Source organism: Lucilia sericata, unplaced genomic scaffold (assembly GCF_015586225.1).
Source record: "Lucilia sericata isolate MDLA Ls3-8-SP2 unplaced genomic scaffold, ASM1558622v1 Contig000071F_arrow, whole genome shotgun sequence".
NCBI classification, from domain to species: domain Eukaryota; kingdom Metazoa; phylum Arthropoda; class Insecta; order Diptera; family Calliphoridae; genus Lucilia; species Lucilia sericata.
Window position 1 is genome coordinate 50601 of NW_023994105.1, and position 19780 is coordinate 70380.

Sequence of the window (19780 nt, forward strand, 5' to 3'; positions counted from 1 at the left end):
CGCGTAGTACTAAAGGAACATTTTCATTATAAATTAACATTTTCAAGTTCGAAATTTTTAGTATTTTGTATCTTCTGTTTAGGTTTACGGCAGTTTCAACTCTGAAAGGCATAATCTGATCAGTTTGCCACACTCTTCCTGCGTTATGAACGTCCATCCTTCATGGCAGCGCTCCCAGAGGTCTATTGTGTTTTTACATGTGTGCTCGTAAGTGTAAACCTCATTTTTCCTTAAATTCTTAATCGGGTTTAACTCTGACGACTGTAGGGGCCAATGTAGCAACGAAATTTTAACAGTTTTTGAAAGAAATCGAGTGTTTTTACCTTATATTTGGGGTCATTATCCAGTTGCATCATAGTTTTTTTCAACGTTTCGACCCAAATCTTTAAAAATATACAAATTAAATTGCTTGATATTATCAATAGAAATTTCGACATTCATGATTCCATAAATTTTATATCATCCATCAATTCTATCCATGCTAGAGAAAGGGCCTCTTTTCACAGAAAGCTCAAAGCTCATCTATTAGAATTCTCTAAAAGGTTTCAAGACAGGACGTTTAACGATATGAAAAATGTTATAAGGACAGATGAGCCAAAAAATAATCTTCTTCGACCTTATCGGCCAAAGCATCTATATAGAAAACGAAATGCACCATTAAAAGACCGCGACATAATGCCCATTATGAAATTTAGAGATGGAAATCTTTTATTTTAGGGATATTTCTCATCAGAAGGCGTACGGAAAATGTAAAAATCAATGGTAACATGAATGCCGAAATGTCTACTGATATTATGAAGCCATTTTATCGGGATATTTTTAATGATTGGGGTCAAAACCGTGAGAATACTATAATGCAACTCGATAATGACCCCAAATATAAGGCTAAAAACACTAGATTTTTCAATAGTGTTAAAATTTTATAGCTATATTGGCCTATATAGTCGCCAGAGTTAAACCCGATTGAGAATTTATGGTAAATTGTGGTTTACAATTACGAACATCCATGTAAAAACACAACAGAACTCTGAGAGAGCTTCCATGAAGTATGGATGATCATAACGCAAGAAGCGTGTACTACCCAGCAAAAACTCGGTAATGGGTTGTACTTCCATAACCACTTACTTTTCAATGACTACTACTTACCATCTGCATTACTTAGAAGTACTCTAGTAATGACTTTCTTATAATCTGATATAGAAGTACTTTATTTTCGGCTTTGTCATTTTGTTTGCACATTTTATTTAATTGCGTTTTAAGAATTGTGTTTTACAAAAAATAAAACAAAATTAGTTTTGTATGTGAAAACCATTATTTGACGCGCAATAAAATATCTAAGCAGTGGTGCAGTGTGTAGAACATTTGACTAACAAACCGAAGTCCCTGGTTCGTATTCTAGCTGGCTCTATTTATTATTAAAAAACAAAACAACTTAATCAACAACTGTTTTGTAAGAGAAATTGCAAGTACTTCTTTAACTCCCTATTTGTAAGTGAGCGTAGAAGTACTTGCCTCCAATGACATCACCGTGTTAAAATAATGACTTAAAATGCTAATGAAGAAGTAGTGAAAAGAGGTTTTATTAGCTTTTTAACTCATTACTTTTCAATGTAAGTTTTTCCTGGGTAAATAATAAATGTATTTTTGGTACGTTATTTTTGTTTGTGTTATTAATGGGATTTCATATACTAGTGAATGAAAATATTATTTTTTTTCAAAAGATATTTTATTTTAAAACATATTATAACCACGTCTTTTTGTTATTTTTTTCTACACTAATGGAAAAAGAAACAAGTAAGAGTGCTATATTCGGCTGAGCCGAATCTTATATGCCCTCCACCAGCTTCTTTTATATTAATACTTTTTTAATTGATCAAATATTTGTAGAAATAAGATTCCTCATGTCTTAAATAGAAAAACAGCTTAAATCTCTTACAATTGCAAGATTTATTGAACATTACAAACGCCACTTTCTTTTATATTTTTAAAGCGCCCTAAGATATGCTTTAGCGACATTGTATGGGAGCTATGACCAATTATGGACCGATCGGAAAAAAATTCACGGCAATATTTCTGTATATAAAAGCAATACTTGTAGCAAATTTTATATGGATATCTTAATTTAGTAAAGAGTTATGTGCGTTTAAGTGATTTTCGGGAGGGGACCTTGTATGGGAGCTATGACCAATTATGGACCGATCGAAAAAAATTTCACAGTAATATTTCTGTATATAAGATCAATACTTGTAGCAAATTTTATATGGATATTTTAATTTAGTAATGAGTTATGTGAGTATAAGTGATTTTCGGGAGGGGACCTTGTATGGGAGCTATTTCCAATTATGGACTGATCCAGAAAATTTTTTCTGTATATGAATTCTATTGACATAGAATTTTAATTTGTAAAATTTTGGGAAGATATCAAAACATTCTGACGGAAATTTGTACTTTTGTATGGGAGGTATAAGAAATTATGGATTGATTCCGGCAATTTTCAACAAGAATAAAGTTCTCGTGTAAAAACAAATGTGTAATGATTTTCATGTAATTATATTCCATAGTTTTCGTGAAAATTGCATCAGAAAATGTAAAAAATTCTTATTTTTTTGGAGTTGTTTTAAATTTTGATTCATAACTTTTCCCGATGTGAAGCGATTTTTCTCATATAGACAATAGAGAATATTCTGGCCAAATTTTAATAATTTATTTCACTTCGTTTTTACGTGAGCGTGTTTTACACAGACAGACGGACATAGCTAAATCGACTCAGAATTTCATAAGGACCAAGAATATACATACTTTGTTGGGTCTCAGATGAATATTTCTTGGTGTTACACACGGAATGACAAAGTTATATATACGCTCTATCACCACTCATGGTGGTTGAGGGTACAAAAAAGTATGTGAAATACTTTTTTAATTTTCAATACGAAAATTTACAACTTTTCTTTTTTCAGTTTTAATTAAAATGAAATGTGAAAGTGTCGCAAAAAATAATACACATTAAGTTTAAGTGATGAGAAAAACTATGAAGTGTTAATATCCCCGGAATTTCGCGAAGAAAATTTGAAGTTTTGTGAGTGCGTTTAGTTCTCTCAAGTGTGTTTAATTCTCTCAGAACTCGTCTGTGTGAAGAGAATAAAAAATTTTTGTTTGACAATCACTTCAGTTTCGCCTATATGTATAGTACTACATGGCAAATAATTTCTAATTTCTTTTTGTCTGAGTAATTGTAAAAAATAATGGGAATTTTAATAAAGGTGAATCAATGACATAAACTCCTAAACAAATGTAATACCCGCTACTATGTTAATTCTTGATATACAAGCCTATTTACAACATTATCCTGTAAGTATTTTCAATTAATTGACATTTATAGCACTGTATATGAGCGCAAAAGTTCTTGGAGGATATTTTTATACACCTAACGATCTATTATTTGTTGCATTTTTTAAAATCTCTTTTCTATTTCTTTACTTTTATTTACATGAAGTATATATTAAGATTCATTTTGTATCTAAAATTGCAAATGAATGCATTTCCTAGAGCAATGTTCAAAAATAATAGGTCGTGTTTAAATTTTTTCAAATCCTATTCATAAAAAATCCAGAAATTTTAATGTTTTTTTGTTATTTATAATACAGTACACTGTAAAGTAGTGAAGTCACTACACCAAAAACACTAAACAATTTTACAAACTTTTCTTCAGTGCATGGAATGCAAAAACACAAAGTGAAGTAGTGTTAGTGTGGAAAGAAAATCTTATCTTAATTTAATGCAAAAACTTTTGCATTAACATTAAATTTGCAAAATTTAATGCATTAAATTTGCATTAACATTAAATATTTTTGAATTTAATGCATTAATTTTACATTAACATTAAATATTTTCGAAATTAATGCATTAATTTTACATTAACATTAATTATGTAATAAAATTAATGCATTAATTTTCCATTAACATTAATATATATAAAAATTGATAAACATCAATAAAAATACAGCGCCAAAGACCTCGATCTAAATAAATACAATTAAAATTTAATGGGTTGAAGTCCTTTCTAATAATTCCTATATTCCATTCAAATAAATATGATATTTACATTTAAGGTTGTATAAGATTGCACAGTGTGACAAAATAAACAAAAAAATAATACGTGGGAAGTGATACTATTTTTCTGATATGTATTATCGAGTATAGGACTAATTAGAAAGGACTTTAATGGAAAATTAATGCATTAATTTTATTACTTATTATATAATGTTAATGGAAAATTAATGCATTAAATTCAAAAATATTTAATGTTAATGTAAAATTAATGCATTAATTTCAAAAATATTTTATGTTAATGTAAAATTATGCATTAAATTCAAAAATATTTAATGTTAATGAAAATTTAAATGTACCCATGTTAATGCAACAAACTTGCATTAACATTAATTTTTTTTAATGGTGAAAAAAATGTTAATGCATTAACATATTTAATGCATTTATCCCAGGTCTGATATATAGACAACTTATGGACCGATCCGGAAAAAAAAAATCCGTAGAATGATTTACATATACAAAATACACATTTATGTCGAATTTTATCCCTATAACTTTGATTGTCAATGTGAGTTGATTTGACTAATTTTCGGAAAATCAACCAAACTCACCAAAAATATTTATTATTATACTAAGCAGTTTGGTATTGAAAATAAGCAAAATCGGTTCACAACGTAAATAGTTATGAGTAAAAATTTCAGACTACCTCGAAAAAAATTACGTTTTTTTCATAATTCTTTTGAGGTTTTCTCAGAAACTACCAAAGATATTTCGATGAATTTTGTCACACATTATTTTTTTTAAAGCAGTGATCAATTATGTTCAAAATCTTTACAATCGATCCCATATTTCCCATAGCCCCCATACAAAGGTATATATTCCCGGAAATTAGTTTATCGTTAATAACTCCCTCAAATATATCGGTATCAACACAAAATTTTTTTGCACGCAAATATAATATGAAAAGAAATCATACTATCAACGTAGATCTCAGTCGGTCCACAATTGGTCATAGCTCCCATATAAGGTCCTCTTCCGAAAATCACCTAAACGCACATATTTCATTAATAAATAATGATATTATGATAAAATTCGAGTTGAATATGTTTTGTGTACATATAAATCATTCTACCAAATTTTTTACGGATAGGTCCATTATTGGTCATAGCTCCCATATAAGGCCCACTTCCGAAAATCACTTAAAAGCACACATTTCATTGTCAAATAAAGCTATGTTGATCAAATTCGACACAAATATGTTTTGTCTTTATATGAGTCACTCTACGAAATTTTTTTTCGAATGGGCCCATAATTGGGCATAGCTCACATATAAGTCCCACTTCCGAAAATCACTTAAACGCACACATTTTATTGTCAAATAAAGTTATCTTGATACAATTCGACACAAGTATGTTTTGTTTTTAAATGAATCACTCTACGAAATTTTTCCGTAAATTCTAAAACTATAAGGATAAAATTCGACTTCAATATATTTTGTGTACATATAAATCATTCTGCCACTTTTTTCCCGGATCGGTACATTATTGGTACTTCCGAAAATCACTTAAACGCACACATTTTATTGTCAAATAAAGTTAGCTTGATACAATTCGACACAAATATGTTTTGTTTTTAAATGAATCACTCTACGAAATTTTTCCGTATAGGCTCCCATAGAGGGTCCACTTACGAAAATCACTTAAACGCATATATTTCTTTGAATAATAAAGATATCGGGATAAAGTACGGCTTGAATATCTTTTGTGAGCATATAAATCATTCTGCCAAATTTTTTCCGGATTGATCCATATATGGCAATAGCTCCTATATAAGGTCCACTTCAAAAAAATCACTTAAACGCACATATTTCATTATCAAATAAAGATATCTTGATAAAATTCCACACAAATATGTTTTGTGTAAGGTCATAGCTCCTATATATATAAAGTCCACTTCCGAAAATCACCTAAACGCACATATTTCATTAATTAATAAATCTATTGTAGTAAAATTCGACTTGAATTTTGTTTGGGCATATAAATCATTATACGAAATTTTTTCCTTATTGGTCACAACTCCCATATAAGGACCTTTTCCGAAAATTAGTCAAATCAACTCACATTGACAATCAAAGTTATAGGGATAAAATTCGACATAAATGTGTATTTTGTATATGTAAATCATTCTACGGATTTTTTTCCGGATCGGTCCATAAGTTGTCTATATATCAGACCTGGGATAAATGCATTAAATATGTTAATGCATTAACATTTTTTTCACCATTAAAAAAAATTAATGTTAATGCAAGTTTGTTGCATTAACATGGGTACATTTAAATTTCCATTAACATTAAATATTTTTGAATTTAATGCATAATTTTACATTAACATAAAATATTTTTGAAATTAATGCATTAATTTTACATTAACATTAAATATTTTTGAATTTAATGCATTAATTTTCCATTAACATTATATAATAAGTAATAAAATTAATGCATTAATTTTCCATTAAAGTCCTTTCTAATTAGTCCTATACTCGATAATACACATCAGAAAAATAGTATCACTTCCCACGTATTCTTTTTTTGTTTATTTTGTCACACTGTGCAATCTTATACAACCTTAAATGTAAATATCATATTTATTTGAATGGAATATAGGAATTATTAGAAAGGACTTCAACCCATTAAATTTTAATTGTATTTATTTAGATCGAGGTCTTTGGCGCTGTATTTTTATTGATGTTTATCAATTTTTATATACCCAGCAAAAACTCGGTAATGGGTTGTACTTCCATAACCACTTACTTTTCAATGACTATTACTTACCGTCTGCATTACATAGAAGTACTCTAGTAATGACTTTCTTATAATCTGATATAGAAGTACTTTATTTTCGGCTTTGTCATTTTGTTTGCACATTTTATTTAATTGCGTTTTAAGAATTGTGTTTTAAAAAAATAAAAAAAAAATTAGTTTTGTTTGTGAAAACCATTATTTGACGCGCAATAAAATAGCTAAGCAGTGGTGCAGTGTGTAGAACATTTGACTAACAAACCGAAGCCCCTGGTTCGTATTCTAGCTGGCTCTTTTTATTATTAAAAAACAAAACAACTTACTCAACAACTGTTTTGTAAGGGAAATTGCAAGTACTTCTTTAAGTCCCTATTTGTAAGCGTGCGTAGAAGTACTTGCCTCCAATGACATCACCGTGTTAAAATAATGACTTAAAATGCTAATGAAGAAGTAGTGAAAAGAGGTTTTATTAGCTATTTAACTCATTACTTTTCAATGTAAGTTTTTCCTGGGTATATTAATGTTAATGGAAAATTAATGCATTAATTTTATTACATAATTAATGTTAATGTAAAATTAATGCATTAATTTCGAAAATATTTAATGTTAATGTAAAATTAATGCATTAAATTCAAAAATATTTAATGTTAATGCAAATTTAATGCATTAAATTTTGCAAATTTAATGTTAATGCAAAAGTTTTTGCATTAAATTAAGATAAGATTTTCTTTCCACACTAACACTACTTCACTTTGTGTTTTTGCATTCCATGCACTGAAGAAAAGTTTGTAAAATTGTTTAGTGTTTTTGGTGTAGTGACTTCACTACTTTACAGTGTACTGTATTATAAATAACAAAAAAACATTAAAATTTCTGGATTTTTTATGAATAGGATTTGAAAAAATTTAAACACGACCTATTATTTTTGAACATTGCTCTAGGAAATGCATTCATTTGCAATTTTAGATACAAAATGAATCTTAATATATACTTCATGTAAATAAAAGTAAAGAAATAGAAAAGAGATTTTAAAAAATGCAACAAATAATAGATCGTTAGGTGTATAAAAATATCCTCCAAGAACTTTTGCGCTCATATACAGTGCTATAAATGTCAATTAATTGAAAATACTTACAGGATAATGTTGTAAATAGGCTTGTATATCAAGAATTAACATAGTAGCGGGTATTACATTTGTTAAGGAGTTTATGTCATTGATTCACCTTTATTAAAATTCCCATTATTTTTTACAATTACTCAGACAAAAAGAAATTAGAAATTATTTGCCATGTAGTACTATACATATAGGCGAAACTGAAGTGATTGTCAAACAAAAATTTTTTATTATTTATACCCTCTATCACCACTGGTGGTGGAGGGTATAAAAACGATCTTAGCTCCACAAATAACAGTTATTTTTTAACGGAAAAATAAAAGTCTGATTGAAACAGTTAAAAAAAGTTATATTTTTCCGTCATAAAATAAAAGCTATTTGAGGAGTTTTATTTTTTCCATCAGAAAATAAAACTCATTTGGGGAGTTTTTTTTTTCCCAGTCAAACAATTAACAATGTTTTTATATATTTTTTCAGTCTCTTATTTTATTAGTATATCAAAAACGGCAAATGGTAATTTTTCTGTTGTGCCTGAACACAAGCTTTTTTAATATCTTCTGAAGGCATTATTATTGAAAATGAGTTGTCGGTCAGAATTCGGTACGAAATCTGATGTAAATTCTTGGGTAAATTCTGAAGGAATTTTCGACAAATCTGATTGAAGTCGGACAAATGTCTGATACCATGTCTGACATTCTTTCGACATTTTGTACGAAATTCTGATCAAGTATAAAAAAGTCTGATAGATGTCGGATAAAATGTCCGACAGTTCGTACAAAATTCTGATCAAGTATAAGAAAATGGCGTGACTATTCCGATCAACGTCTGGTGAAAACTATTTTCATATATATATAATTTATTATGGTTTAATTTTATTAATTTTAATAATAATTTATAAGCTTCCATTATTCATGACGTCTTAAGGTACATAAATAAATAATAGAAACTTATAGATTATTTTTAAAATTAATAAAATTAGACTATACTACTTACATATTATATACGAAAATAGAGTTCATTATATACATCTATTTAAAATTATAATATTAAACCATAAAAATGATGTAATTTTTTGCTAATTTTTATGTATTAACAAAGTTTAAAGAAATTTAAACAATAATCATCACATATGCATGCAGATGTTGTTTACTTGATAAAAGAAAATACAAAATTAAATTCCCTTTTAAAGTACAGTTTACGAATTTAAAAATATAAACAGGTTTGTGCATGTTTTTATTAAAAAAAATCCTTCAGATAATGTGCAGAGTTGTCGCAAAGTTTTCTTACAAAAGTACTGAAAATGGGAACAAAATGACCGGGCAAAAAATATCAGAAAATGTGCAGTCTGTTAAATATCTAAAGGAAATTTATATTATTCGCTTAATTGTCTGACGAAGTTACAAAAACAATTCTCTTTAGATTATGTGCAGATTTATCGGATATAATTCTTATCTTCTAATTATTCTGTAAAATGTCTAAAGGAAATTTAGAAATTCGTTAAAAATTCTGATAAAGTATAAGAATTATTTCAGAAAATTTCTTACATCAGACATGTCTGAAAAAATTGTTTACTTGGTATGTATATAAGGTTCTAATCGAGGCTAAACAAATTTCAAATCATAATGACAGCAGCGGGCAACAGATGGAGTCATTTCAAAATTTAACAGTACAATTATAAATTTTTTATAAAATTTGTATCAATTTCTTCCAAAAATGTATATTTGCACTGAAATATCATGTGTGCAATATTTTAGTTACAGGAAATTGGATTTAATAAATCCAAATTGGATTTACTTCTTTTAGCTGCAGAACCGCCGTTTTTGCTCTAAAATTCTTTGACCTAATATTAGCTTACACTGTGTATTTTAAGATAGTTTTTTCTTGAAATAAAATAAATCCAACATAATTCCAGTGATTAAAAAAAGCCCCTATTATCATAGTAAACACTTTGTTTTCAATTTGACAATCTCGTATTTTTGTATGTTTAAAATCCTACGGAGGTGGAATAATAAGAAGTTTCTATCTAAATTAAGTAATTTGTTATAATTTACCTTAGAATCATTCTATGCATATTTTGAGCTGTTAAAGAATCTTCTGTCTCCATCCATAACTCGCCTGGACCAAGCGAACTTTGTCTTCCAATTTCCATATAAAAATAACACTGGGAGTCTCCGCACCTGAGGAATGGAAAATGTTTATTTACTACCTGTTAAATTTGAAATAACAAATTATAGCAAAGTAAATAATATAAATAAAATAATAATAACAAATCAATATCAGCCATATATGTATTTCAAGTGAATTTCGAAAAGTGGTCCTATACTATAGGAATCGATCCTTTTAATTAATTTAATTTCCCATAAAACTTGATTATGTAGAATTTTATTACTGGCATTTAGAAGAAAGCTTTGAGCGTTATATTCATTTTCTGAAGAGGATCTTATATGGGGGTAGGGTCAATTATTGACCGATTCTCAAAAATTTGACGGAGAGATTTTATTTCCGTTAAAACTAGTTTATTTGGAATTTTGGCGCTTTATTGACAGTTATAATAATTTTCTAAAGGTTATCATGTATGGGTGGTAGGGTCAATTACTGACCTCATAAAATTTGACAGAGAGGCTTTAGTTCCTATAAATCATGTATATGTCGAATTTTGTTGCTATACTGGCATTTTGAAGCGAGTTATGAGGGTTATAGCCATTGTCTGAAGGGGACCTTATAAAGAGATTTTTAGTCCTATAAAACAGGTATATGTCGAATTTCGTTGCTATACTGGAAATTTGTGCAAAATTTCAGCTGTCTAGCTTGTTCCGTTAGGACTCTATCGATTTTCAACAGACAGACAGACCGACGAACATGGCTATATCGTCTTAGAATCTAATAAGGACCAAGAATATATATACCTTTATGGGTATTAGACAAATATTTCGATGTGTTACATACGGAATGGCAAAAACATTTATATGTCGAATTTCGTTGCTATACTGGTAATCTGTGCTAAATTTCTGCTGTCTAGCGCGTTCCGTTTGGACTCTATCGTGTTTTCAACAGACCAACGGACATGGCTAGATCGTCTTAGAATCTAATAAGGACCAAGAATATATATACTTTCATGGGTCTTAGACCAATATTTCGATGTGTTACAAACGGAATGAAAAATATAATATGCCCCCATCGTTTTTGATGGTGGGTATAAAAATAAGAACATTATTTTGAGTTCACACCTACGGTAAGAGATTATTTGCAAAGACAACTAAGTTCTTTTTTAGAATTTGGTTGCACTACACACTCAAAAGTATATTGTCCTCCCAAAATATTTTTTTGAAAGGTTTAAATAAGTTTGAAATTAAACAAAATTTTCTGCGAAATTTTATAATGAGTTGAATGGTTATACTGCTTTGTCATTTCATTTGTAAGATATTGAACATTTAAGGAGTGAGATCGAAAAATTCTTAACTCACGTTTCCCATTATAACTTTTAAGTATTATTTGATTTATTTTTTTGATTCAGTTACCTTATAAAACATGTCAGTTATTATGTTTAATGTCAATTATAATAATTTGTTGTTAATCTAATTAAAATGAGTGACCAGAAGAAAGTACGTACTGAATTTATTAAATATTTTCAACAAAACCCAACAAAAAGTTGACCAAGCATACAAAGGTCCGCCGTCAAACTATTTCCAATGTTATTAAACAGTACCGGGAGAACTTGTCCGTTGATAGAAAAGCTGATTCAGGTGGAAGGAATGGTCCACATGATGTTTCTAAAGCCAAAAAAATATTAAATATTAAATATTATTAAACAGTACCGGGAGAACTTGTCCGTTGATAGAAAAGCTGATTCAGGTGGAAGGAATGGTCCACATGATGTTTCTAAAGCCAAAAAAATAGAAAGCATTTCCAAAAGAGCTCCCAACACATCCGGTAGGAAATCTGCCCGGTTAGCTCAGTGCTCGGACTATTTGGTACGAAAAGTTAAAGCTAATGCAGGTTTAAAAATATATATATAAAATTGTGGACCGATTCTAGCAATTTTCAGTAGAGATCAAGCCCTTGTGTAGAAACGAATGTATGGTGATTTTCATGTAATTATCTTGCATTGTTTTCGAGAAAATTACATCAGAATTTGCAAAAATGCTTTTTTTTATCGAGGTTGTTTTAAATTTTGATTCATAACTTTTCCCGGTGTGAACCGATTTTGCCCATTTTCAATACCAAGGAAAATGAAGCACATTTTGGGTGAATTTAGTTAAACTCCATTGCTTCGTTTTATCGTGAGCGTGTGTTACACAGACAGACGGACATAGCTAAATCGACTCAGAATTTGATAAGGACCCAGAATATATATACTTCGTTGGGTCTCAGACGAATATTTCTTGGTGTTACACAAGGAATGACAAATTATAGAGGGTATAAAAATTAAAAAAACGCGATTTTATGGCGGTTTTAATTTGTTCGAAAACTACAAAAAATCAAAAATGTATAAAACGTTGAAGGCTTATATCTATGAGAGTTCATGTTAGATTTTTTGATTTAGAACGGAATATATTACTATTAATGAGCTCTTTCATTCTAATATGTTCCGAGGTAATTTGTAAGCAGCTCGTTAGAGTCCTTAGGGCGGCATTTGGCAGCTTTGAATTTTTCTCCACTGGGTATCACTGAGCGAAGGTGACCACACTGGAGCAGCATAATTAACCACTGACCGACCAATCGTTTTATATGTATATATGTATGTAGTTGACATAGTTGTTGAAGACGCGATATTCTCTGATATCATCAGGGTTTGGTAAGTATTGAAAACAGTTAATATCGATTTTACCTAGCACCAGTGTCAAATGTAGGGAACATTTCCTTCATCAATATATTAACTCAACTAAAAGCAACAAATATAAACAAAACAAGTAAGAGTTCAATGTTTGCCTTCGCCGAATCTTATATATCCTTCACCTTAGTGTGTTTTTAATAAGTTGAACTTTATAACATTTAAATTTATTTATATTTTCAACCTCTACCGTTACTTCAGCAAAACATAAAACAGCAACAACTAACGCAGTTTTATTTTTGGAAACAATTCGTTATCTCTGAAACTATTGGATATATCGCAATGAAATTTCACATGTTTGGAGCTGAGGTGTTTTCGATTTGATTAACAGATGTAGTTGGTCGAGGACGGAATGTGGGCCAGTGGGTAGCAGCTTAAAGTTGATAATCTCGGGTATTAATTTTTTTTAAGTCGCTAAAAATCCATTTATAATCAAAATGAGCTTTAGCTTTAAGAGATATTTAAATTTTTTTATTCTTAAATTTACCCGATCTGTTTTTACTTTTTAAATGTTTTTTAAAAATATCCACTAGTTTTCTGACAAATTTCTAAATAAAACGAAAAACTTCTCAACAGTTATTTTGTCCCTATATAAAGTTAGACGCATTCAAAGTTGCAACATGTAAAAAGTGACGTGTTTTTTTTTTCCAAAAAAGTCCCCATATTCTTTCTTCAATAGAAAAAATTCTTCAGGACTTTATACAAGTTTTTTATTATCCGAAATTATTGGCTCATTTAAGCGGACGTTGCCCCAACAGGCCCCATTTGAACTTGGTCAATTTTGAAAAAAATATTTTGATTTGAATAAAAAATTTTAAAAACGCAAAGCACCTATCCCTACAACAGGTCCATATTTATTAGGCTTCACGCAATATTTTTGAAGTTGTGATATCATACCGTTTATGAAAGTTTTTGGATCAGCACTAATATTGGCGTAATTATTGTTTTAAAATTTCAACTCCTTCATCTGCATATCTGTGGCCAAAACACTGATTTTGGGCGACATTTTTTGATAGACAGAAAACTGCTGAACATATTTCAAATTCGACTTTAGTATACTATTCTACACGAAAATTTAAGATATATAAACTTAATTTGGCAGAATTTGGATGCACTATAAATGCATAAGAGCAAAAGAAAAAAAAAAAATGCAATTTTTAAAAAAAAAATGTTCAAAACTTGATCTTATCATTCGAAAATATAATATTCAATGGTTATAATGTTAACTTGTGGGTTAATAATAATGGTGTTTTTCATCATCACCTCCGAATTTAATAAAACTCCACCCAATTAATGTTCCATATATAACTTGTATAATGACAAATTTTATAACTTTCGTGGTTTGCGAAATATAGCGTTGTAAAGTTTAAAATCTGAAAATTTAAAGTCTCATCACATCTAAAGGTTTAATGATAGAATTTTTGTTTTGCACCATTTTTTCAGCAAAAAATTATGCGTAAAGAAAAAATTTTTGAAATATTTTTTTAAAAAAGTGCATCTTTGGATAATTCTAAATGCACTTTTGGAGCATTATAAAAGTGTGAAATTGAGCTCATTCTTACCGATTTGTCCTATAAAATCAATTATTAAAGCATGATTTCCTATTAATCCTGCAGATTCTGCTATGTAAAAAATGTCCCTCAAAATCAGTAGTTTCCGCCTCAGATATGCAGATGGAGTTGGAATTTTGAAAAAATTATTACAGGATTGTGATCACTGATACAAAAACCTTCTTAAAAGTTGTGATATCACAAAAACGGGAAACATTTTGTTTTTTGAAACGAAGCCATATACATATGTTTCTTAAATATATACAAAGTATTTCTACTATCGCATGGTAAAAAACCTCACAGTGGTCACCTTTATCAAAAAAACAATTTTTTTCGAACACATTTTTTCCGCTTAAGGAATTTCGGTATTTGTGTATATAGGAAAAGAGATAACTGGTAACGGTATTATTTTAGAAAGACTTGGATCTTTATATATTACGATATATTTTTCCGTTCAAATTTTACTTTAATTCAAATTTTATATTTGTGATTTAAAAATATTTTTATATTATCGTAAATGCTTATCCAATAAAAGATCCGTTATAATATATATGTATGTCAAGTGACCCAACTTTAAAGACTTGGATCTTTATATGTTACGATATCTTTTTCCGTTCAAATTTTACATTAATTCAAATTTTATATTTGTGATTTTAAAATAATTTTATATTATAATTTTTGAACTTTTTCGTAAATGCTTTTCCAATAAAAGATTCGTTATATTATATATGTATGTCAAGTGACCCAACTTTTAAAATCGATATCTTCCGAATTTAATAAAATTTGCACCAATGTTAGTACTATTGTTAGAGGGGGTCAAAGTTGGTCATTTTGGTCATACAGGGTTTTATTCAAATGAGTGTAACTTTTTACTTATTGGTCCAAAGGAGTTCAGATAGCTATTTCTTCATTGTTTCCAATTTTTTTAGGTTAGGTTTGGTTGATAGGAGAATGTATAGTACATCAAATCCGAAGGAATACACCTAGGCCACTATAGGGATTGTTGTGCGCTCTTCTTTATGAAAAAAATCTTGAGAAAAATCTTATTCTTAAGTTGAAAAATATTTTTTTGATAGATGTCTCACTCGCATCCCATTATGGGACTATAAAGCCCTTAAAGGAATTGTCTAATCTTTCTTTTGAACAAAAAAGGGAGTTTTTTGGAAAAAAAAAATAAAAAATTAATATTTAAAAAAATATAAAAATATATATATTTTTTTGGAAACAATGAAGAAATAGCTATCTGAACTCCTTTGGACACTTTTTACCAATTAAGTAAAGTTACACTAATTTGAATAAAACCCTGTATGACCAAAGTGTCCAACTTTGACCCCATCTAACCCTGGCAGTTCTTGACCGATATCCAATAGTACTAACCTTTCATCAATTTCAATTTTTTTGAGTTGGGTCACTTGACATGAAGTATAGTATGTATATGGGCAATTCAAGTGATCTAACTATAAACTTAATACTGGAAATTAAGTTCCTAAACTTAAACTCGTTTTTATATTTTTAATGCTTTTTTATGATTTGTAAGCTATTTTCGCTTATTTCCAGAAAAGAAAAATTGTCTTCGGTGAGTCTAATTTTATTCCATTGGATCTTAAATAAACTGGTGATAAGTTTTAACCCATCGGATAATGGAAATTCATGGAAGAATTCGATTAATTATCACTAAAATTATTACATATAATAAATAGTTTTAAAAAATGTTTAAAAAATTTGCGAATTCTACGGAATTTTATCTTTAAAATAAGATATAGAACACTGAAATCAAATCAGAAATAACATTGTTATACGCATTTTTATAGGAAATATTATTAATACTAGCTTTTTGTACCCGGGATTTTAATATTTATTTCGTAATATTAAGTCTATGTATATTACCAAAAAAGTGCAAAAGCCTTCATAAATATTTTTTAACATTTGATAAAATTACAACTCCAATTTTGTTGATTTAGAACAATTGAAACAAACCGCATTAAAAAGTACCAGAAATATAATTATGTAAATTTCCTCTATCCTTTAGTTTGAGTTTTTCAAATTTATTTAATTCAATCAGTCGTAGACAAACATTATATTCAAAATATCGACGCATAACAAAGAAATATAAAATTCTCATTTATAAATAGAGAAAAGTACCTCTAAATACATAATTTTCTAATTACATAAAGCTACAAAAAATTAATATTTCAAATTTCCTTCATTTTAAACTCTTAAAATTTAGCAATTACTGAAAATTGAGAAAGCTAAAACGAAAATATATTTTCCTTGGAATAAATTGACTTGGTTGAAGAAAAAAGTACTAATTATCCCATGTTTCCCCTTTTGTGGCTTTCTGGTCTATATGAGGTCAAAATTTCCTTAAATTCGTTTCAGCCGTTTAGACATAATTGCGTTACAAAAAGTAACAAAAATTCAAATATTTCTTATGCAGTTTAATTTGCCCAAAAAACTGATATTGAAATATTGAGTATAACTTTTATAAAATTACACATATACAGAGCGAAAAAAGACGTATTAAAATTTTACACGCCTGGTAGCAAAATGACACCAAATTTTTTTATAATTTTTCAACAACATTTATTGTCAAAGTATCTACGGATAGTTGTCAAATGAATAACAAAAATTTGTACGAAAAACTTTAATATTCATCTAAACATTTTGTAGAAAACAGGGCGGACTTTCATCTGGGGGGCTTGGAGCCCCCATATAATTTGAATAGAAAAATTCGTGTATCTGAGTAACCATTAGAGCTAGAATCGTCAAATTATACATGAAGAACTTTGACATTCATATGAACATTTTGAGAATAACGGGCGGATTTTCAATGGGTGTTTGGCACCTCCCATATGAATTAAATATAAAATTCGTTTATCTGGGACACTAATAGAACTAGATTTTTTCAAATTTTGCACGAAGAACTTTATTATTCATCAGAACATTTTGGAGAAAAAAGGGGCGGACTTTCATCTGGAGGGCATAGAGCCCCCATATGAATTAAAAAGAAAAATTCGTATAACTGAGAAACTATTAGAGCTAGAATCTTCAAATTTGACATTCATGTGAACATTTAGAGAATAACGGGCGGATTTTCAATATGAATTAAATACAAAATTTCGTATATCTATTAGATTTTTCAAATTTTTCACGGGTTACATTCTTCATTACCGTTCGGAAAAATTGAAGAACTTGCAATAATTTGCGTAGCATCTCCAAATGTAACAAATTGTGTATCTGGAAAACTATTATAGTTAGAATCTTCAAAATCGTTAAGAGGGTTTTATATTTATATTGCTTTTAGGGTAACAAAGCACACTGGGTATAGCTAGTTTTATATAAATTTATCAAAACGTCACGTTAAACATTGAGTAAAATGTAGAAAATGCACCCAATATGCATTTGCATTAAAAATGCATTTATATTAACAATTTTTTTTAGAAATTACTTTTTATGAAAGTGAACATTAGTTGTAATCGAATTTAAATATTTACATCCCAATTCAGATCAGTAATGTATTTTAAGCAGTTTTAAATTCTGTTAAATGCATAAAATATCAATAATATTTAAAAATTTTCCAATATAAAATATTTAAAAAAAAATCCACAAAAATAGATGTAATGCACGTCACAACAAAATATTTGTATATTTTGCATAACAAGCTTCAAATAATCGATTTATGCACTTTTAAAACTTTTTCAACAATGAGAAAGATTTCAAAAAGTGCATTTCTTTAAAAAATGCACTATCTTAAACTTTTTAATATATATTAGAATGAAAGAGCTCATCCATAGTAATAGATTGGGTTCTAAATCAAAAAAATCTGATATAAACTCTCAGAGATACAAGCCTTCACAGTTTTATACCTTTTTGATTTTTTGTAGTTTTCGAACAAATTAAAATCGCCATAAAAATCGTGTTCCTGGAAATTTTTTAAAATAAACAACGGATTTTTAGTTTCTACATAAAGAACATATATTGGTAATATGAAGGAAATTGGAAGTTTTTCAGTTTTTCTATGTTCTTTCCTGGAATTCATGATATATATTGAGGGTTCTTGTAAATTCTAAGACGTTGACATGTCCCACCATATACATAGTTGTTGAAGACGCGATATTCTCTGATGATCGGTATACGATTTTACCTAGCACCAGTGTCAAATGTAGGGAACATTTTCTTCATCAATATATTAACTCAACTAAAAGCAACAAATATAAACAAAACAAGTAAGAGTTCAATGTTCGCCTTTGCCGAATCTTATATACCCTTCACCATAGTATGTTTTTAATAAGTTTAACTTTATAACATATAAATTTATTTATATTTTCCAACTCTACCGTTACTTCAGCAAAACATAAAACAGCAACAACTAACGCACAGTTCTATTTTTGGAAATAATTCGTTATCTCTGAAACTATTGGATATATCGTAAGGAAATTTCACATGTTTGGAGCTGAGGTGTTTTCAATTTGATTAACAGTTGTAGTTGGTCGAGGACGGAATGTGGGCCAGTGGGTAGCCCCTTAAAGTTGATAATCTCTGGTATTCATTTTTTTTAAATCGCTAAAAATCCATTTATAATCGAAATGAGCTTTAGCTTTAAGAGATATTTTGATTTAAATTTTTTTTATTCTTAAATTTGCTCGATCTATTTTTACTTTTTTATATGTTTTTTAAAAATATCCACTAGTTTTCTGACAAATTTCTAAAAAAACGAAAAACTTCTCAACAGTTATTTTGTCCCTATATAAAGTTAGACGCATTCAAAGTTGCAACATGTAAAAAGTGACGTGTTTATTAATTTTTTTTTTTTCCAAAAAAGTCCCTATATTCTTTCTTCAATAGAAAAAAATTCTTCAGGACTTTATACAAGTTTTTTATTATCCGGAAATGTAGAAGCGTGTAAAATTAAACTTGGCTCATTTAAGCGGACGTTGTCCCAACCGGCCCCATTTGAACTTGGTCAATTTTGAAAAAAATATTTTGATTTGAATAAAAAATTTTAAAAACGCAAAGCACCTATCCCTGCAATAGGTCCATATTTATTAGGCTTCACGCAATATTTTTGAAATTACGATATCATACCTTTTATGAAAGTTTTTGGATCAGCACTAATATTGGCGTAACTATTTTTTTAAAATTTCAACTCCTTCAGCTGCATATCTGCGGCCAAAACACCGATTTTGGGCGACATTTTTTGATAGACAGAAAACTGCTGAACATATTTCAAATTCGACTTTAGACTCTTAAAAAAATAGTGTTAAAATTTTTAATTTATTGTAATCCGTTTAGGAGTTATGATGGTTATAATGTTAACTTGTGGGTTAATAATAATGGTGTTTTTCATCATCATCTCCGAATTTAATAAAACTCCACCCAATTAATGTTCCATATATAACTTGTATAATGACAAATTTTATAACTTTCGTGGTTTTCGAAAT

At 28.8% G+C, this 19780-nt stretch overlaps 1 protein-coding gene across 1 annotated transcript in view; it reads right to left on the minus strand.

The window, feature by feature from the left end:
• Window positions 1-9985: 9985 nt before the first annotated feature.
• Window positions 9986-19780, minus strand: part of LOC119616426 (insulin receptor substrate 1) — a 244219-nt gene continuing 234424 nt past the window's right edge. Inside the window, exon 5 of the mRNA XM_037972757.1 lies at window positions 9986-10135. Coding sequence (XP_037828685.1) covers window positions 10006-10135 — 130 coding nt within the window. The 3' untranslated portion in view covers window positions 9986-10005. The remainder of the gene's footprint in view (window positions 10136-19780) is intronic.